This window comes from Oncorhynchus mykiss, chromosome 15 (genome assembly GCF_057628025.1).
Source record: "Oncorhynchus mykiss isolate SJ-2025 chromosome 15, ASM5762802v1, whole genome shotgun sequence".
Taxonomy (NCBI): Eukaryota; Metazoa; Chordata; class Actinopteri; order Salmoniformes; family Salmonidae; genus Oncorhynchus; species Oncorhynchus mykiss.
The window spans coordinates 9091316-9114040 of record NC_143036.1 but is presented as its reverse complement, the minus strand read 5'-3'; the positions used below and the strand labels follow the sequence as shown (position 1 = coordinate 9114040).

Below are 22725 nucleotides of genomic sequence, written 5' to 3'. Positions count from 1 at the left end.
CACATGATCCTATAACCCCCCCCTGCATACAGGTCACATGATCCTACAACGCCCCCTGCATACATGTCACATGATCCTACAACCCCCCCCCCCCCTGCATACAGGTCACATGATCCTACAACCCCCCCCTGCATACAGGTCACATGATCCTACAACCCCCCCCTGCATACAGGTCACGTGATCCTACAACCCCCCCTGCATACAGGTCACATGATCCTACAACCCCCCCCCCTGCATACAGGTCACATGATCCTACAACCCCCCCCTGCATACAGGTCACATGATCCTACAGCCCCCCCCTGCATACAGGTCACATGATCCTACAGCCCCCCCCTGCATACAGGTCACATGATCCTACAACCCCCCCCTGCATACAGGTCACATGATCCTACAACCCCCCCCCCCCCCCCCCCCCCCCCCCTGCATACAGGTCACATGATCCTACAACACCCCCCCGGCAATCAGGCAGGCAATATGATTCTGCTTGTTCTGGACTCCAGAGAAGTGACAATGTGATGTAATATCCCTAGTTGATACTTGACTGCTAACATGAATGACTTTCATCTCAAAATGCAGGTGTAAAACACAGTTTATTTCTACACCGTGCTTTTTGAAAATGCGGCACTGTTTTTATGGCTGTTGTGACAGGCTACATTTCTGTAGCGATTGTGCTTGTGTCGCATAAGCTTTGAACACCTACTTTTTGGGGGTTGCGTGTCAAAAAGTTTGAAAACTGCAGAGCTATCGAACAGATTGCTGATTTACTGTACAACTATAGAAACAGGTGAGAGAGGATTGCCATAGAAACAGGTGAGAGAGGATTGCCATAGAAACAGGTGAGAGAGGATTGTCATAGAAACAGGTGAGAGGATTGCCATAGAAACAGGTGAGAGAGGATTGTCATAGAAACAGGTGAGAGAGGATTGCCATAGAAACAGGTGAGAGAGGATTGCCATAGAAACAGGTGAGAGAGGATTGCCATAGAAACAGGTGAGAGAGGATTGCCATAGAAACAAGTAAGAGAGGATTGTCATAGAAACAGGTGAGAGATGATTGCCATAGGAACAGGTGAGAGAGGATTGCCATAAACGAACATGCAGTTTGGTCATCAAGAATATGAGCTGTTTATTTTGAAAGCTCACCAGCGATGGGGAATCAAGCAACAATTACAATTACTATTTGGGACTCGACCCGTTCTATTTGGGACTTGACCCGTTCTATTTGAGACTCGACCCGTTTGGGACTCGACCCGTTCTATTTGGGACTCGACCCGTTCTATTTGGGACTCGACCCGTTCTATTTGGGACTCGACCCGTTCTATTTGAGACTCGACCCGTTCTATTTGGGACTCGACCCGTTTGGGACTCGACCCGTTTGGGACTCGACCCGTTCTATTTGAGACTCGACTTGAGACTTTGACCTCGTTACTTGAGACCTGATTGTGACTCGAATAATAGTGACTTGGTCCCGCCTCTGCTTTTTTACCTTGGCAGTGAGAAACGATGAGCGACTAAATATTGAGTTGAATCCCACAATTGGGAAAATACTTGAAAACAGAAGATTATTTTCTCACAGAGAGCTGGCTGTGAGGAGGAGACAGTTGGTTTTAATAGTGGCATCTGAGAGTGTTTCTCACTGTTCAGCGCCAGCATATCCCTGGTTAACACAGAGCATTCAGCCTTACCAACAGCTGTCTCCACACCTGATCATTCCCAGTGCTCAATGGAGCATTCAGCCTGACCAACAGCTGCCTCCACACCTGGCCAAAGTTACCACTAACTCTATGTAGACCGGATATAATAGTTATTTATCTTCATATATACAATGTTAACATGACAAGTTACCACTGGTCAATTAATTAAAGATGACATTCCATATGAAGAATCACCTCATAATAATAAACTTCAATTTAGATTTTTTATTTGGTCAGATGGAAATAATAAAATATAAATAACATTTACTAATTCTTTCATATGAAAATACTTTATATTGATTAAAGGAAAACTCCACCCAAAAACGATCTTTTGACAAAATGCATCATACCGGTTGAATTTCGGTATTTTGAAAGTTATATATCGTGAAAAAGTGATTAGTGACATGCAAAACATTTTGGGACTATATCAACAATGGACTAATGAAACAAATACTAAAATGTCGTTTTTGAGAGGAATTATCCTTTAAGTTCACATCTCCACTTTTTTATTACAAACATTACATTTGAATGCAAGGCGACAAAACCAAGCTGACATAATGAGATGGAGTGCTGTGTTGTATTCCATTCATCGTAAACGCTTTGGCTAATAAGGTGACAGTACCAAACAGAACACCAGTTTGAAACCAAATCATTCCATTGGGAATAGTATATATTAAACTATTGCACTTTTCGACCCCAAATAATATAAAATACCTCCTATATCCAAAGTGAACATGGAGGATAAAGAGCAGGTAGTAAACACTGTCCTTAAAACTACAACACCCAGTCCTCAATAATGTACTTCCTGTAACCAAACCCTATGTTTGATCCAAGCCAACACTCATCGTGACATCTGGCGGTTTTCAGTGGCCTTGAAACGTTAGAAAATGTTGATGTTTTTTTTTTTAAATAGAAAAAAAAGGGAACTAACTTAGGTATTAGCATATTACAAAACATTTTCTCCTGTTTCGTTCCAACTGGTACTCTCTATCTTCCTCTCCTCTTTCAATTATTACACTCACATCTTCACATTGTGCTCAAAACAGGTCCAGCTCAGAGGAGAGGAAAACAGCATGGGAAAAGAAAGAGAAACAAAGAGCCAATCACAGCCTGAGGTCTGTAGACTAGTCCTGTGGTGACGGATGAGAGGTGATGAAGGGCGGAGCCAGGGTATGCTGGGCGGAGACTAACGAGAATGGCGTTACATGGTGGTGGTGGTGATGGTGGTGGGGGGGGGGGGGCTGGAGTCTCAGGCAGCATGTAGCTGATCTCAGCAGCGTTTGGTCTTCAGTACGTTGAGGCCCCTCTGGTTCTTGGCCTTGAAGGCCATAACGAAGTGATGTGGGGCGATCTTCCCCTTCCCATCCTCGTCCGCTGAGCCCATGAAGATGTAGTTGAGGCCTAGTGAGATCACAAAGACAGAGGCTGAATGCACTGGTGGAACGGCTGAGACATTCAGAAAGGTAGCACATCAGCGTCTATTCAGGTAGCCTAGTGGTTAGAGCGTTGGGCCAGTAACCAGCAGGTAGCCTAGTGGTTAGAGCGTTGGGCCAGTAACCAGCAGGTAGCCTAGTGGTTAGAGCATTGGGCCAGTAACCAGCAGGTAGCCTAGTGGTTAGAGCGTTGGGCCAGTAACCAGCAGGTAGCCTAGTGGTTAGAGCATTGGGCCAGTAACCAGCAGGTAGCCTAGTGGTTAGAGCATTGGGCCAGTAACCAGCAGGTAGCCTAGTGGTTAGAGCATTGGGCCAGTAACCAGCAGGTAGCCTAGTGGTTAGAGCGTTGGGCCAGTAACCAGCAGGTAGCCTAGTGGTTAGAGCGTTGGGCCAGTAACCAGCAGGTAGCCTAGTGGTTAGAGCGTTGGGCCAGTAACCAGCAGGTAGCCTAGTGGTTAGAGCGTTGGGCCAGTAACCAGCAGGTAGCCTAGTGGTTAGAGCATTGGGCCAGTAACCAGCAGGTAGCCTAGTGGTTAGAGCATTGGGCCAGTAACCAGCAGGTAGCCTAGTGGTTAGAGCGTTGGGCCAGTAACCAGCAGGTAGCCTAGTGGTTAGAGCGTTGGGCCAGTAACCAGCAGGTAGCCTAGTGGTTAGAGCGTTGGCCAGTAACCAGCAGGTAGCCTAGTGGTTAGAGCGTTGGGCCAGTAACCAGCAGGTAGCCTAGTGGTTAGAGCATTGGGCCAGTAACCAGCAGGTAGCCTAGTGGTTAGAGCGTTGGGCCAGTAACCAGCAGGTAGCCTAGTGGTTAGAGTGTTGGGCCAGTAACCAGCAGGTAGCCTAGTGGTTAGAGCATTGGGCCAGTAACCAGCAGGTAGCCTAGTGGTTAGAGCATTGGGCCAGTAACCAGCAGGTAGCCTAGTGGTTAGAGCATTGGGCCAGTAACCAGCAGGTAGCCTAGTGGTTAGAGCGTTGGGCCAGTAACCAGCAGGTAGCCTAGTGGTTAGAGCATTGGGCCAGTAACCAGCAGGTAGCCTAGTGGTTAAAGCGTTGGGCCAGTAACCAGCAGGTAGCCTAGCGGTTAGAGCATTGGGCCAGTAACCAGCAGGTAGCCTAGTGGTTAGAGCATTGGGCCAATAACTGAAAGGTTGCTAGATTGAATCCCTGAGCTGACAAGATAAAAATATGTTGTTCTGCACCTGAACAAGGCAGTTTCCTGTTAAGATATCAGAGGGGTTGGGTTAAATGCGGAATATACATTACAGTCGAAGGCATTCAGTTGTACAACTGACTAGGTATCCCCTCTTTCTCCTCTGGGTTCCATATACAGTGTGTTTATAAACATATACTGTTTGTGGGTATATATTCGCATTATGGATCAACGGCTGAGGGAAGGTATAGATCTTATTCCGACAGTGAGTTTTGCCGCTTACCTCAAACTCCTTCAGATGAGCTTGAAGGTGGAATACAGCAATGGAAGCAAATTCAGAGCCATACACAAGATAGGACAGTCTGTGGAAACACCTGCAACTGGGGTCTACCGTTCCTATTACAGGAGAATGGTGGAACTTTATTTGGGGAGGACGGGCTCGTGGTAATGGCTGGAGTGGAATCAGTGGAATGGTATCAAATACTTCAAACATAAGGTTTCCATGGTTTTCATATGTTTGATGCCATTGCATTCGCTCCATTCCAGCCATTATTGTGAGCCGTCCTCCCCTCAGCAGCCGCCACTGTTTCTTAAGTATCTTGTATATTTGGGACACGCCTCTGTTACATGCGTTTTTCACACTCAGTGCCACACTTCAAAGTCACGTGAAACTGTGTGAGTATTACTCAACTATAGGATTTGAACTGAAAGAAAAACACATTGGCTCGTTGGTGCTATCTTGAGAATAGAGAAAATGCATTTTTTTTAAATTGCAAATTATATCTACAGGCTACATTGTGGTTTTTCTTTCATTATTTACATGATCTGCCGTTAGTGTGTGATCCTAACCTTTAACCTTTAGGTCTTAACTGTACACCAAATAACCTACACACCAATCACCTAATGCTTTTGGGAACAGGCAGAAAAAGAAAAGTTTACATCGATTCATTCTTGATAGAATGAGAATGCTCAGTTAGATACCATCTGTAGAGGTGCGGTCTTTATCAGCATCATAAAAGCTGATAGTATTTCAACCACATTAAATATTCATCCAAGCTGAACTGGGTCGTTTCCACAGCTTTCTATTTCCTGACAACTGGTCAAACTGATGTCATTTCCCCTTTTTTTGTTGTTGTTTAGATATTGCATTTTCTCCCCGGTCCCTAAACGTCATTGCTATGAGAAAGAAGCAGAGACAACAGAAAGTACTGTACCAATGTCAACTAGATTGAAGCACTCATTCAATCGATTTGCGACATTATTTTGGTGAGCACGGATTATTTCGTTTGTAGGGCAACATATAACGACAGAAAAGAGGCGCTATGTATCGAATTATAAACAACTTGACTAATAAATACCAAAATGTCCGAAATTATAAGCAGAAACTTATGTTTATGAGGCAAAAAAATAATCTTCTCTGACTGTAGCCTACAGCACGTTTTCTATATTAGTTAGGTTAGGGGCGGGTGTGAGCCTCAGATTTGACACTTTCTCTCATGTAGTTGCGGATAGGTTATTACCAATTGCGGGTTGGTGCGGGTGAACAAACAGCTGACCCGCACACCATAATGTATATCATGGTGAATGTCTATCATGGACTAATACCTGGTGCTATCATGCATATCATGGTGAATGTCTATCATGGACTAATACCTGGTGCTATCATGCATATCATGGTGAATGTCTGTTACTAAACCAAGTCAAACTCATTAATATATCCAGGGGAGAGTGAGCCCCAGAGTCCCCTAGTAGTGGTCCACATAGCTCTGGTCCTGGGCTATACGAGCAGTTCGAGCCTTCTTCAAGCCCATAGACCATATAAAACCGTTCGAGCACATAACGCGCTGGACCAGAGCTGTGGCTCGTTGTTGTACGACTACACACCTCGTCGGATGAACGGACACTTCTTGCAGAGGACGATGATCTTGGTGCTCATGGTTTTGCCGGCCTGCTGGATGGCCAGGTTGCTCTCTTTGTAGACGTTGATGATGGAGATGGTGGCGTACACGCTGCCTCCTCGCACCACCGCCGTGATGACAGTTCCTGTTATCACTGTCACAGAACCACAGGGAGTTTAGAGGGCTGGGATTGGTGTGCTGAACAGAACCACAGGGAGTTTAGAGGGCTGGGATTGGTGTGCTGAACAGAACCACAGGGAGTTTAGAGGGCTGGGATTGGTGTGCTGAACAGAACAACAGGGAGCTAAGAGGGCTGAGATTGGTGTGCTGAACAGAACCACAGGGAGTTTAGAGGGCTGGGATTGGTGTGCTGAACAGAACCACAGGGAATTTAGAGGGTTGGGATTGGTGTGCTGAACAGAACCACAGGGAGCTAAGAGGGCTGAGATTGGTGTGCTGAACAGAACCACAGGGAGTTTAGAGGGCTGGGATTGGTGTGCTGAACAGAACCACAGGGAGCTAAGAGGGCTGAGATTGGTGTGCTGAACAGAACCACAGGGAGTTTAGAGAGCTGGGATTGGTGTGCTGAACAGAACCACAGGGAGTTTATAGGGCTGGGATTGGTGTGCTGAACAGAACTGTGTGAGCCGGCTCTGTGTGAGCCGGCTCTGTGTGAGTCGGCTCTGTGTGAGTCGGCTCTGTGTGATCAAGATTGAATATCTTTCAATACGAATACTGTGATGCTGGGACGTTTCCTGCCGTGGGGGCTTTCATCAAAATGTACTGGTTGAATAGAACATAATGAAAACCATGTGTAAACAGGAAGGAAAAGACGTGTCAGTCGAGTTGTCTGTTAGGTCCTTTTGTGTCTAGCCTAGTCATTAGAACGTGTGATGTAACGCTCTTGGCTTGATATGACTGCAGCTTGTCTGCCAATGTATTATACAATAACATTTTCCACCAACGCCACATTACTGGGCTTCACTGACAGCCAGTGAGCCAGAACCCTTTTCCCATGCAAATATCTGACCCAATCTCCCAGAGAAAAAAAAGCATGAATAAAATACCTGCCTCATTCCATCAACATCTGTTCAGAGAAAAAGTAACGAATAGAGGTAGTCTGAAGGACGGGGCAGCAAACTGAGGTCATGGAGTATGTTGGAGTATGTTGGAGTATGTTGGAGAATGTTGGAGAATGTTGGAGAATGTTGGAGTATGTTGGAGTATGTTGGAGTATGTTGGAGAATGTTGGAGTATGTTGGAGTATGTTGGAGAATGTTGGAGGATGTTGGAGAATGTTGGAGGATGTTGGAGTATGTTGGAGTATGTTGGAGAATGTTGGAGGATGTTGGAGAATGTTGGAGTATGTTGGAGTATGTTGGAGAATATTGGAGAATGTTGGATTATGTTGGAGTATGTTGGAGTATGTTGGAGAATGTTGGAGGATGTTGGAGGATGTTGGAGTATGTTGGAGTATGTTGGAGAATGTTGGAGTATGTTGGAGGATGTTGGAGGATGTTGGAGTATGTTGGAGAATGTTGGAGTATGTTGGAGTATGTTGGAGAATGTTGGAGTATGTTGGAGGATGTTGGAGTATGTTGGAGAATGTTGGAGGATGTTGGAGTATGTTGGAGTATGTTGGAGAATGTTGGAGGATGTTGGAGGATGTTGGTGTATGTTGGAGTATGTTGGAGTATGTTGGAGAATGTTGGAGTATGTTGGAGTATGTTGGAGAATGTTGGAGAATGTTGGAGTATGTTGGAGGATGTTGGAATATGTTGGAGAATGTTGGAGGATGTTGGAGTATGTTGGAGTATGTTGGAGAATGTTCGAGGATGTTGGAGAATGTTGGAGTATGTTGGAGTATGTTGGAGAATATTGGAGAATGTTGGAGTATGTTGGAGGATGTTGGAGTATGTTGGAGGATGTTGGAGGATGTTGGAGAATGTTGGAGGATGTTGGAGTATGTTGGAGAATGTTGGAGGATGTTGGAGTATGTTGGAGAATGTTGGAGGATGTTGGAGTATGTTGGAGTATGTTGGAGAATGTTGGAGTATGTTGGAGAATGTTGGAGGATGTTGGAGAATGTTGGCTGAATTAACACTTTCTGTTAGCAACCGTTTACTCTGTGAGAAGAGAACTGTGTCTGTCCCACGCAAATTCACTGCCCTCTCAGAAAACACTCAAGGAAGCTTCTGTGACGCGCTGAAAACACCCAGAAGGCCATGGGTAGTGTGTCATGATGGAGGGGACCATGACAACATGGGCTTGTTGTGGGAGGGATGGTTCATATGGACTGGGATTAATGTTAATGTGGGATTAATTAATGTTGGGAGGATTTTCTGTCACCCCCCATTGCTACTACCCTCTGTTTATTATCCATGCATAGTCACCTTACCCCTGCATACATGTACAAATGACCTCGACTAACCTGTACCCCCGCACATTGACTCGGTACCGGTACCCCCTGTATATAGCCTCCACATTGACTCGGTACCGGTACCCCCTGTATATAGCCTCCACATTAACTCGGTACCGGTACCCCCTGTATATAGCCTCCACATTGACTCGGTACCGGTACCCCCTGTATATAGCCTCGTTATTGTTATTTTATTGTGTTACTTTTTTATTCTTTTTTTACTTTACTTTATTTGGTAAATATTTTTTTAACTTTTCTTGAACTGCACTGAGAGTTAAGGGCCTGTAAGTAAGCATTTCACAGTAAGGTCTACACTATTCCACGCATGTGACAAATAAAGTTGGATTTGATTTGACTGACACACACACACACACACACACACACACACACACACACACACACACACTGTTGACCTGTTATTGTTTGTTCCTGCTAAGTATTTGTGACAGTAGTACTGGCAGCTTTAGGTTAGGGCAGCCATAGTAACAGATGTAGCATTAGCTGAGGGAAAATAGTATTTCTCTTACCGAAGTCACTGGTACAGTAGTTGCTCTCAGCGGTTCCACTTCTTCTGCATTTCTGCTGGCACAGACCTACAGAGTACTTCAGAGCTGGGGAGACATAGAGAGGAAAAGAGAACACAGTCCCTTAATTCACATTCTTCCACATTCGGGTGATGCTAGCAAGTAGGATTTGGGTTGATTTTATTTAACCTCGAGACAATTCAGGGAATGCATTGAAATCAATTAATTAATTAATCAATCAATTATATATATATATATATATATATATATATATATATATATATATATTTATATATTATATATAGGCTAACATAGGCTAATTAATTAGTATAAACACGTCCCATTGAAAACTGTAAGTAACTTCGAATCCTACCAGTGGAGGCTCCCGAGAGGAGGACAGAGGAGGAAAGGGAGGACCATCTTAAATAGTGAAACATTTTGAGATAAAACTACAGTTAAATATATTCAAGTCACCAAATAATTGACTAAAACACACTATTTTGCGATGAAGGCCTACAGTAGCCTTTAATTAACAGCAGTCTGTAAGGTAGCACCTTGGAGTCGCCGGAGGACAGCTAGCTTCCGTCCTCCTCTGGGTACACTGACTTCAATACAAAATGTGTTAACGATGGTGGCTGTGTGTAGCGGTCATGATATGAAGGTTTGACTTGGAACGTTTTTTTTGCCTGTTCACAGACAGCTGATGTGTTGTGCACTGAAGTCCACAAGCGAAGGGAAAAGGTGAGAGAAGGAGAGCGCTTAGATAGATGCGAGAAGGAATTATATATACAGTGCCTTGCGAAAGTATTCGGCCCCCTTGAACTTTGCGACCTTTTGCCACATTTCAGGCTTCAAACATAAAGATATAAAACTGTATTTTTTTGTGAAGAATCAACAACAAGTGGGACACAATCATGAAGTGGAACGACATTTATTGGATATTTCAAACTTTTTTAACAAATCAAAAACTGAAAAATTGGGCGTGCAAAATTATTCAGCCCCCTTAAGTTAATACTTTGTAGCGCCACCTTTTGCTGCGATTACAGCTGTAAGTCGCTTGGGGTATGTCTCTATCAGTTTTGCACATCGAGAGACTGACATTTTTTCCCATTCCTCCTTGCAAAACAGCTCGAGCTCAGTGAGGTTGGATAGAGAACATTTGTGAACAGCAGTTTTCAGTTCTTTCCACAGATTCTCGATTGGATTCAGGTCTGGACTTTGACTTGGCCATTCTAACACCTGGATATGTTTATTTTTGAACCATTCCATTGTAGATTTTGCTTTATGTTTTGGATCATTGTCTTGTGTGGCAAAAGGTCGTGGCAAAAGGTCGCAAAGTTCAAGGGGGCCGAATACTTTCGCAAGGCACTGTATATACAACCAGCTGTTTGTATGTGGCTGCTATGAAAGTGAACTGTGTTTGCATGTGATCAAGGGTGTAATCATTGCCCCGATTCTGTTGAAAAATGTTTCTTAAACGGAATTAAATGGGGATAAACATACCTGAATTTATCCAATAGAAACTCTTGTTTGCAACTGTTGGACTAATGATTACACCCTAGATCAGCTAGATGTGTGCAAGGCAGTATTGAATGTGTCACTGTCTATTACCTTGATTACTCAAAATTCTCTCGACCTGTGTACACCTACATTGTAAACTTTTATTCATAGGCTAGGTTGTAGCAACCTCCTGATGGTTATAGGGAAAATTAGAGTATCATGTAGTAGCCTAAACCTATCAGTGTTACATTGAACTGGGTGAATGGAATATGAATGACAGTCATCCAATATGCTGTAAAGCGATGTTCATTAAAAAATGTTAATCCTCCCTCATCTTAAAACGCCACCAACCACCACTGAATCCTACATAACAGATCACATTATTATTTTAAACTTTATTAAGTTAAGAACTCATTCTTATTTACAATGACGGCCTTGCCTTGTTCAGGGGCAGAAAGACAGATTTTTACCTTGGGGATTTGAACAAGCAACCTTTCGTTTAGTGGCCCAACGCTCTAACCACTTGGCTACCTGCTGCCCCACATAATATTCATATTAATAATATTCATATTCATAATATTCATATTCATATCCATAATATTCATATTCATAATATTCATATTCATAATATTCACATCCATAATATTCATATTCATAATATTCATATTCATAATATTCATATTCATAATACATTTAAGTTGAAAAACACTTTTCTTACACCCAAGGAGCTAAAAATATGAATAATAATATTAATAAAAACAATCAAATAATGATGTACTGTTCATGCTCAAAGTATAGGTGTGCTGCCCCAGCAGGTAGCCTAGTGGTTAGAGCTATTGGACTAGTAACCAGCAGGTAGCCTAGTGGTTAGAGCTATTGGACTAGTAACCAGCAGGTAGCCTAGTGGTTAGAGCTATTGGACTAGTAACCAGCAGGTAGCCTAGTGGTTAGAGCTATTGGACTAGTAACCAGCAGGTAGCCTAGTGGTTAGAACTATTGGACTAGTAACCAGCAGGTAGCCTAGTGGTTAGAGCTATTGGACTCATAACCAAAAGTTTGCTAGATCAAATCCCCAAGCTAACAAGGTAAAAATCTGTTATTCTGCCCCTGAACAAGGCCATTGTCATATGTAATAATTTGTTCTTATGCCTTGCCTAGTTAAATAAAAAATAAAACAAAAATTGGTTACTGCTGGCTACCATCTGTTTTTTTTTTTTACAATCAAAGCTACTATGGTAACGGTATCAGGAAGACTAGAAAATGACTCTCCAACCATTGTCCAAATGTTGTTTCTACTGGTGGAGAACAAAACGACTGAAAGATAAGCCAATCTGAGGCGGTCATCACAGGGCCCAGATTACATCATGGTGGAGGGCTGCCAAGGCGATCATCTGACTAGGGATTTGATATTGTGAGTACTGGCCTCAGTGAAGGAAAAACAATAAAGGGTTGTGTGTGCGCCCCAAAAAACATTCCTTACCTCAGGATACTTCAACTAGTAACTATCATTCCTTACCTCAGGATACTTCAGCTAGTAATTATCATTCCTTACCTCAGGATACTTCAGCTAGTAATTATCATTCCTTACCTCAGGATACTTCAGCTAGTAACTATCATTCCTTACCTCAGGATACTTCAGCTAGTAACTATCATTCCTTACCCAATAATACTTCAACTAGTAACTATCATTCCTTACCTCAGGATACTTCAACTAGTAACTATCATTCCTTACCTCAGGATACTTCAACTAGTAACTATCATTCCTTACCTCAGGATACTTCAACTAGTAACTATCATTCCTTACCCCATGATACTTCAACTAGTAACTATCATTCCTTACCTCAGGATACTTCAGCTAGTAATTATCATTCCTTACCTCAGGATACTTCAGCTAGTAATTATCATTCCTTACCTCAGGATACTTCAGCTAGTAACTATCATTCCTTACCTCAGGATACTTCAGCTAGTAATTATCATTCCTTACCTCAGGATACTTCAGCTAGTAACTATCATTCCTTACCTCAGGATACTTCAGCTAGTAACTATCATTCCTTACCCAATAATACTTCAACTAGTAACTATCATTCCTTACCTCAGGATACTTCAATTAGTAACTATCATTCCTTACCTCAGGATACTTCAACTAGTGTGTGCTCCATTGCCTTTCATCCTGGGCAACAGACACTACCACAGTGGATTTGATCTGGGACCAGGCTAATACCACCGTATATCTGATCTGGGACCAGGCTAATACCACAGTAGATCTGACCTGGGACCAGGCTAATGCCACAGTAGGTCTGATCTGGGACCAGGCTAATGCCACAGTAGGTCTGACCTGGGACCAGGGTAATGCCACAGTAGGTCTGATCTGAGACCAGGCTAATACCACAGTAGGTCTGACCTGGGACCAGGCTAATACCACAGTAGAACTTCAAGCCACACGTGTGGCCTGAAGAAGATAATGATGATGAAGATGATGATGATGATTCTGAATTGGATTTCTGTAGTGCTAAAAGCTTTTTATATTGTAACAACAAGACTTTAATGTGCTGGACAAGAGGACATATATCTCCTGCTTGGATTAAACAGAGGAAAGAGAGCTACCTACGTATGGGTCTGGTGGTAGCAGCTGGGGGGGTGGTGGTGGTCAGTGGTACCGGGGTGGTGGGGAACTTCTTAGGTCTGAACTTGTAGTGGCCGATGAACCCATCTGCAGTCAAACTGAGGTCTGAGAGGAACTGGATCAGGAGCTGGTTACCTTCAGAGAATACTGGACTGAAGGGTGGGAGAGAGAGAGAGAGAGAGAGATATCACATGGGCTAATGAATACATTGTGCATAGGTTTATCAGTAAATCAGGCATTTGTAGGTTTATTATCTATCCTGTTTACCATCTATCCTGATTGCCTAGTCACTTTTACACCCACCTACATGGGAATGTTACCTCAATTACCTCAACGACCTCATACCCCTGCACATTGACTCAGTACTGGTACTCCTTGTATATAGTCTCATTACTACCTGGTACCCCTGCACATTGACTCAGTACTGGTACTCCTTGTATATAGTCTCATTACTACCTGGTACCCCTGCACATTGACTCAGTACTGGTACTCCTTGTATATAGTCTCATTACTACCTGGTACCCCTGCACATTGACTCAGTACTGGTACTCCTTGTATATAGTCTCATTACTACCTGGTACCCCTGCACATTGACTCAGTACTGGTACTCCTTGTATATAGTCTCATTACTACCTGGTACCCCTGCACATTGACTCAGTACTGGTACTCCTTGTATATAGTCTCATTACTACCTGGTACCCCTGCACATTGACTCAGTACTGGTACTCCTTGTATATAGTCTCATTACTACCTGGTACCCCTGCACATTGACTCAGTACTGGTACTCCTTGTATATAGTCTCATTACTACCTGGTACCCCTGCACATTGACTCAGAACCGGTACTCCTTGTATATAGTCTCATTATTGTTATTTTATTCTGTTACTGTTTCCTTTTTTGGGTAGTTTTTGTCTTACTTTTTAACTCTGCATTGTAGGGAAAGGGCTCGTAAGCATTTCACGGTAAAGTCTACACCTGATGTATTTGGTGCATGTGACAAATCAAATGTGAATTGATTTGTTGATCAAGATCAAAACGATAAGCGGTAGCTACATTAGCAAGATAAATGCGTAGTAGAAACAGGTGTGTGACGTACGCTGGGGGGCTATCGCCACAGTACTTCCCGATCCTCTTGGCATCGTTGACCTCTGCCCCGTTGAAAATGGCCACGTAGTCGTAGCGACAGTAGTTGTCTCTTTCCACATCGAACTTCTCAAACTTCACCTCAATGATCTGTGTTAGTGGACAGGTTACATAGAACACAGGTTAAATAGACCACAGGTTATATAGAACCCAAGTTACATAGAACCCAGGTTACATAGAACCCAAGTTACATAGAACCCAGGTTACATAGAACCTGGGTTACATAGAACCCGGGTTACATAGAACACAGGTTACATAGAACACAGGTTACATAGAACACCGGTTACATAGAACACAGGTTACATAGAACACCGGTTACATAGAACACTGGTTACATAGAACACAGGTTACATAGAACACAGGTTACATAGAACACATTGCTTTCAGCCCACATTCTAAAGGTGTATTACACTGTGCAGCACTAAACGTGAGCAAACCACAAAGCAATGATGTGAAAACCTCAAACGATCTCAATCACTCTCAATGGTGTCATTCGTCAAGTTGAACTGTGAGTAGTAGTAGTATTTGTTAGGATCCCCAATTAACTACTGCTGAGGCATCTGGTAGTAACACTCACCTGGTTCTTAGGAGCCACTATGTGCCATGAGCAGGTGACCCCAGCGGGGTAGTCCTTCTCAGGCCAGTTAGGGGTTTTAATTGACCCGAACGGTTTATCCAGATGACCTCCACAGTACTGGTCCCCTGATGGGTGCAAAAGTCAAACCACAATGTTTAGTTATAGTCCCTGGCAGATAGTACTGCTTCACATGCTGTTACTTTAAAGAACTACTGAACATCGTTCCTTATTGTGCAAAATATCTCTTCCTCTTTAACGTCAAAGGACGGAATGTTGTGCATGAAATAATTCTATAATGAGACCTAGAATGTTCTAATCAGTAGGCTAACTCTCATCTGATGTTTACTTTGTGATTTACGAGTAACTAAAAAAAGACAGTTGTCTGTCTCTATGCCTTGGTCCCCTGCTGGAATGTGTTGTTAACAGGAAGTCTAGGCAAGCCATCACACATCGGAGAAAGAACACGTCAGCCTACCACACAAGCTGCTTTGGACTGGCAAGAGATCTGTGGATCTATAAAAAAAACACAGTTGGATCTCCTGTAACATGCAGTTTAGTGACTAACAGTGTTTCCACAACAGCTGAGCTCCTATACTCATGGCTGGCAGACGACGGCGAGTGCAATTTGTCTGAGTAACTAAAATAGACATTGAACCAATGGAAGAGGGCTGTGTGGTGCTTTTCAGTTTTAACCACTCCCAGGAACAGGGAGACAGGCAGAGCAACCACAGTCCATCTGCTCCAGCATCAGGTGTGTGAAGAACACCAGTCTATCTAAACTGACAGACCCAGAGACATTCTAGCTGTCAGCCACTGAAGAGGTACGGAGACAAGGGAGAAGGTATACAACCAACCATTAAAATTCCACAAACTAATTCCGGGAGACGTCACCTGGTGAGAAGAGGACGGGACGGCGCTGACCCGTCTGCCTCTAGAGCTCTCCGTCCGGGAAAAACAAGCCATGACAAATTCCTCGTCCTACTGTGAAATGTGTCGAGACGTTTCTGTTTTTCATTCACCTCGTCCTCGAGCAAGCTTTAAGTCAATAGGTCTCGTCTTAAACTACATATGAAGTCTGAACTTTATCTTACCAAGTTCCACTGTTCCTTCCACTCACCTGCTATCCGTTGGGAGTGATTTATCAAGCTACAACTGCCTTTTCGTTCTCAGATGTAAACAATTCCCCTCTCAGATATCTCCATCTGGGTATTGTATCATTACTAGGGGCAGCTAGAGGAGGTTAAGAGGCACGTTAATTAGCTTGTTAAAATGTGACCTTTGGCCCTAAACACACAAACACTCACTGACATCGGATGTCTTTACGATGTGTCACGATGTGTCAGAGAAGAGTCACGTCTAGGACTCAGCGTCTAAGGCTCCGCTGAACATGCTTGGGTAGAGGCTGGATACAGATGACTACAGTGTTCCCTACACACTACACCTAGGGCTACAACAGCTTAGAGATGGCCCAGCCCCTCTTCAACCCACACAGTGGTTCCTGGCCCGGGAGGTAGCCTAGACAACCGGTGAGAATCTCAAATCTCAAGTTTAAATAGATCAAATCAAATCAAATGTATTTATATAGCCCTTCTTACATCAGCTGATATCTCAAAGTGCTGTACAGAAACCCAGCCTAAAACCCCAAACAGCAAGCAATGCAGGTGTAGAAGCACAAATAGACTCCCCTATAGCATCCTAGATCCGTCTCCTGCCACTGTGCACTTGAGTAAGACACGTAAACCCTTAAAAACGAGTATAGTATTATTCTATTCTTCGTCTATATTCTATTCTGCTTACCTCTCTCGTGCGGCTCGGCAGCCGAGTACACCGCCAGGAAGCCACTCCCAGCCGTGTTGGCATCAGACACCATCTGAATTAGCATCTTGTTGCCGGTGGAGACCAAGGCGCCTGGCCTGAAGGTCCCACAGAAGCGGCCCAGCCTCTGGCCACTCGCATGGCCGCTGTACACATCTACGTAGTCATAGCGACACAGGTTGTCACTCTCCAGGTCAATGAAGCGGAAGGACAGGACCACCACTTTACCCTCAGGGACCTGAGACAACATACAATCACACACAGTATACAGTACAATCTATACAATCACATACAGTATACAGTACAATCTATACAATCACATACAGTATACAGTACAATCTATTCAATATACAGTACAATCTATACAATCACATACAGTATACAGTACAATCTATTCAATATACAGTACAATCTATACAATCACATACAGTATACAGTACAATCTATTCAATCACATACAGTATACAGTACAATCTATTCAATATACAGTACAATCTATACAATCACATACAGTATACAGTACAATCTATACAATCACATACAGTATACAGTACAATCTATTCAATATACAGTACAATCTATACAATCACATACAGTATACAGTACAATCTATACAATATACAGTACAATCTATACAATCACATACAGTATACAGTACAATCTATACAATCACATACAGTATACAGTACAATCTATACAATCACATACAGTATACAGTACAGTCTATTCAATATACAGTACAATCTATACAATCACATACAGTATACAGTACAATCTATACAATATACAGTACAATCTATACAATCACATACAGTATACAGTACAATCTATACAATCACATACAGTATACAGTACAATCTATTCAATATACAGTACAATCTATACAATCACATACAGTATACAGTACAATCTATACAATATACAGTACAATCTATACAATCACATACAGTATACAGTACAATCTATACAATCACATACAGTATACAGTACAATCTATACAATCACATACAGTATACAGTACAGTCTATTCAATATACAGTACAATCTATACAATCACATACAGTATACAGTACAATCTATACAATATACAGTACAATCTATACAATCACATACAGTATACAGTACAATCTATACAATCACATACAGTATACAGTACAATCTATACAATCACATACAGTATACAGTACAATCTATTCAATATACAGTACAATCTATACAATCACATACAGTATACAGTACAATCTATACAATATACAGTACAATCTATACAATCACATACAGTATACAGTACAATCTATACAATCACATACAGTATACAGTACAATCTATACAATCACATACAGTATACAGTACAGTCTATTCAATATACAGTACAATCTATACAATCACATACAGTATACAGTACAATCTATACAATATACAGTACAATCTATACAATCACATACAGTATACAGTACAATCTATACAATCACATAAGGGGCCTATCTGACAACTCAATATAACAGGAAACAGATCTTCCTCTGATATGCAATGAATGAACCTATATGAAACTCTTCCTCTTTTAAAAACACCAATCTGCAATCAACAGTCAAATCATTCAAAGTCTAAATCTAGCAAGGATACACATGTTATTAACGAGTAAGAAACATACAGTTTTTCTTTAATTACAGGACTTGGTGTTGTTGGTGATTATTTCCTTGATTTAGCATTCATTCCAGCCATGTGACTAGACTGCATGTTGAAAATACCAAGCAGGCAGCTCAAAGTGCCCCAGGGGGTGCTGTAGCCACTAGCCAAATACCAGACTACCAATTACACAGTTAAAATTTGTGGATTGGTATACCATTGAAGTGTATTTCAAGAATCATTTTAGTTCACTGATATTGCTTCTCGTTCTGTCTGACATGGCCCTGGTAAAGTAATAGCATTCAGTAGCTAATTAGGAACACACTAAGTTGATAACTGTTAAACAAGAATCATGTATTCACAGTAGGCTACAAGTATGTTTGGCTCACCGTGATTCTCCAAACACATTTGGTATTTGGGGGATACACCCCTGGATAACCCAGGCTCCCAACGACCCCAGAATCCTCCGTTATATTGCCTCCGCATGTAAACGTTGGTCTGGAAACATGAGAAAAAATATTTGTGACAACTTCTCATTCTAATTCAAATGTCTATCAGGGAATCTTTGAAATGAGAAAAAAACTTAGGTGTAAAGGTGTTGTTGGTGTTTATTATGGGATTTTCTCGGCAATGCGCCTGTGTGCGTCCTTATGCCTACAGCGCACACTGCAGATTCCTCCAGAATAATAACTCCCGGGTGGTGATGATGATAAATGATGATGATGATTGATGCGGTTCCTTCAGCATTGTGCTGTAGACTAACGTATCATTGACAACTCGTGATAAGGCTTTGTACAGTAGGCTAGTGCTACACCGTTGTATTTCCTGACCAATAGTTTAACACAGAGCCCAAAAAACTATAGATTGTTAGATTAAAGTGAAGGGAAAAGGTAACCTACCTCCGTCGTGACCCCAGTAGAGACTGCGCGCAGACCTCTGTCAAAGACAGGACACCCCAAACGCAAGAAATATAGCAAATTCTCCACATTGTCGGGTGAACGGACCAGGCACCAGTTCGCCTGTTTTCGCTCCGTGGCATGAATGACATTCAGTGGCTCGAGCGGTGGGGAAAAGTACGCAGGGAAGTTCGTGGAGGGAGTTTCGCAGGCTGCAAGCTGTAACACAGACTGTATATGGCATTTGTTCTGGTGGTTATCGGCAGGCAGCTGCCTTTTTCCAAACCCTGGGATCAAAGACGCACTGGAAGTATTGGGGTGGGAGGAGTATGGGGGAATGGGGACTCTTGCTTTAGTTTAATACCACACCTGGCATAATAACTTTACCTTCGATAGAATAATGTGAATATCCTTAGTGAAAGATTTGTCCAGGGAACAGAGTTCCACACGAACAAAATGTATGCACTTTGAAAATAGACTGTTTCTATGTGGTCTTCAGAATGACATGCGTTTTAAAAAAAAAAAGTGCATAATGAATACATCAATGTAAAATATGCCTAAACAACTAAAATAGTCTATACGTCTTTTTTAAATTTTTTTAGATAAGACTATTACAGTAGGCTTTTTACACGTGACTTTTTACACATTTTGTTATGTTAGAGCCTTATTTGAAAGTGGATGAAATGTTTTTTTCCCTCATCAATTTGACAAAGTAAAACAAGTTTTTAGAAAATGTTGGTAATTTTTTAAAATTAAAAACTGGAATATGACATTTACCCAAGTATTCAGACCCTTAACTCAGTACTTTGTTGAAAACCTTTGGCAGCGATTACAGCCTCAAGTCTTCTTGGGTATGATGCTACATGCTTGGCACTCCTGTATTTGGCTAGTTTCTCCCATTTTTCTCTGCAGATCCTCTCAAGCTCTGTCAGATTGGATGGGGAGTGTCGTTGCACAGCTATTTTCAGGTCTCTCCAGAGATGTTTATTCGGTTTCAAGCCCTGTCTCTGGTTGGGCCACTCAAGGACATTCAAAGACTTGTCCTGAAGCCCCTCCTGCGTTGTCTTGGCTGTGTGCTTAGGGTCGTTGTCCTGTTGGAAGGTGAACCTTGACCCCAATCTGAGGTCCTATTACTTTGCTCCATTCATTTTTCCCTCGATCCTGACTAGTCTCCCAGTCCCTACCCACAGCATGAGGCTGCCACCAGTATGCAAACTCCAAGCGGGCTGTCATGTGCCTTTACTGAGGAGTGGCTTCCGTCTGTCCACTTTACCATAGAGGCCTGATTGGTGGAGTGCTGCAGAAATGGTTTTCCTTCTGGTAGGTTCTCCCATCTCCACAGAGGAACTCTGGAGCTCTGTCAGAGTGACCATTGGGTTCTTGGTCACCTCCCTGACAAACGCCCTTCTCCTCCAATTGCTCAATTTGGCTGGGAGGCCAGCACTAGGAAGAGTCTTGGTGGTTCCAAACTTCTTCCATTTAAGAATGCCGGAGGCCACTGTGTTCTTGAGAACCTTCAATGCTGCAGACATTTTTTGGTACCCTTCCCCAGGAGCTAGGAGCTCTACGGACAATTCCTTTGACCTCATGGCTTGGTTTTTGCTCTGACATGCACTGTCAACTGTGGGAACTTATATAGACAGGTGTGTGCCTTTCCAAATCATGTCCAGTCAATTGAATTTTCAACAGGTGGACACGAATCAAGTTGTAGAAACATCTCAAGGATGATCAATGGAATCAGGATGTACCTGAGCTCCATTTTGAGTCTCATAGCACAGGGTCTGAATACTTGTGTAAATAAGGTATTTCTGTTTTATAATTTTAATACATTTGCGCAAAAAAAATTAAAACCTGTTTTTGAATTGTTATTATGGGGTGTGTGTAGATTGATGAAGATGTTTATTTTAAAAAAAAATCAAATTTTGAATAAGTCTGTAGTGGAATAAAATGTGGAAAAAGTGAAGGGGTCTGAATACTTTCTGAATGCCCTGTATGTTACAGTATTTACAGTACATATTCCAAAATGTGCCCTTATGCACCATACGAACAGTACACCATATGTATCCTCTATACCAGAGGAAGGTCCTAAAAAAGCCTCTAAAAATTGAAGGCCCTAAAAATGGCCAGAATCCACCCAAGTCTTAGTCTGTCTGGGACCAAAATGCTCCTGAACAGCTTCTATCCCAAAGCCATAAATAAGACTGCTGCATAGTTATTAATCAAATGGGTACCTGGACTTTCTGCTTTCACCCCTACCTACGTACATACCTATGTACATATTACCTCAATCAATCACCCCAACTACAATACATGACCAAATGTATGTGGACTCCTGCTCGTCAAACATCTCATTCCAAATTCATGGGCATTCATGTGGAGTCGTTCCCCCCCCTTGGCTACTATAACAGCCTCCTCTCTTCTGGAAAGGTTTTCCACTAGATGTTGCAACATTGCTGCAGGGACTTGCTTCCATTCAGCCACAAGAGCCCTAGTGTGGTCGGGCACTGATGTTGGGCGATTAGGCCTGGCTCGCAGTCGGTGTTCATATTCATCCCAAAGGTGTTTGATGGGTTTGAGATCAGGGCTCTGTGCAGGCCAGTCAAGTTGTTCCACACCAATCTCGACAAACCATTTCTGTATGGACCTCGGGGGCGTTGTCATGCTGAAACAGGAAAGGGCCTTACCCAAACTGTTGCCACAAAGTTGGAAGCACAGAATCGTCTAGAATGTTATTGTATGCCGTAGCATTAAGATTTGCCTTCACTGGAACTAAGGGGCCTAGCCCGAACCATGAAAAATAGCCCCAGACCATTATTCCTCCACCAAATTCTACAGTTGGCACTATGCATTGGGACAGGTAGCGTTCTCCTGGCATCCACCAAATCTACATTTGTCTGCTGGACTGCCAGAATGTGAAGCGTGATTCATCACTCCAGAGAAAGCGTTTCCACTGCTCCAGAGTCCAATGGCGGCGAGGTTTATGCCACACCATCCGGCGCTTGTCATTGCACATGGTGATCTTAGGCTTGTATGCGGCTGCTCGGCCATGGAAATCCATTTCATGAATCTCCCAACAAACACAGTTGCTTCCAGAGGCAGTTTGGAACTCAGTAGTGGGTGTTGCAACCGAGGAAAGACCATTTTTACATGCTACGTTTTACAGCACTCGGCGGTCCCGTTCTATGAGCTTGTGTGGCCTACCACTTCACAGCTGAGCCGTTGTTTCTCCTAGATGTTTCCAATTCACAATAACATAACATAAACCTAACCTTAACCCTAAACCTAACATTAACCCTAAACCTAACCTTAACCCTAAACCTAACATTAACCCTAAACCTAACCTTAACCCTAAACCTAACATTAACCCTAACCCTAAACCTAACCCTATCCCTAAACCTAACCCTAACCCTAAACCTAACCTTAACCCTAAAC

General features: G+C 42.7%; 1 protein-coding gene and 1 long non-coding RNA gene across 3 annotated transcripts in view; both read right to left on the bottom strand.

The window, feature by feature from the left end:
* LOC149977374 (uncharacterized) overlaps positions 1–22725 on the bottom strand; it is a 934188-nt gene that overhangs the window by 73438 nt on the left and 838025 nt on the right. The window lies entirely within an intron of this gene.
* On the bottom strand, positions 1904–19605 carry LOC110489555 (procollagen C-endopeptidase enhancer 2). Of its 2 annotated transcripts, none has more exons than XR_016486493.1 (9): positions 19297–19605; positions 18787–18895; positions 16754–17009; positions 14957–15081; positions 14333–14469; positions 13219–13389; positions 9118–9201; positions 6158–6325; positions 1904–3094 (listed from the first exon to the last, which is right to left on the bottom strand). XR_016486493.1 is itself a non-coding variant. In XM_021562280.3 (9 exons), the coding sequence occupies exons 1-9, from the start codon at positions 19443–19445 to the stop codon at positions 2964–2966; spliced, it is 1326 nt and encodes a 441-aa protein (XP_021417955.3). In that variant the 5' UTR covers positions 19446–19605; the 3' UTR covers positions 1904–2963. The 2 variants fall into 2 exon arrangements, 1 of the variants encoding a protein (XP_021417955.3); XM_021562280.3 differs by having other exon boundaries at positions 13223–13389.

Bases quoted from the DNA above. Each gene is read 5' to 3' on its own strand.
- LOC110489555 (XM_021562280.3), bottom strand. From the start codon at position 19,445: ATGTCATTCATGCCACGGAGCGAAAACAGGCGAACTGGTGCCTGGTCC. The intron at 9,202-13,222 runs GTAGGTAGCTCT...ATGTCTCCCCAG, and splicing joins TGCTACCACCAGACCCATAC to CTCTGAAGTACTCTGTAGGT. The intron at 3,095-6,157 runs GTGTGTAGTCGT...TGATCTCACTAG, and splicing joins GTGTCCGTTCATCCGACGAG to GCCTCAACTACATCTTCATG.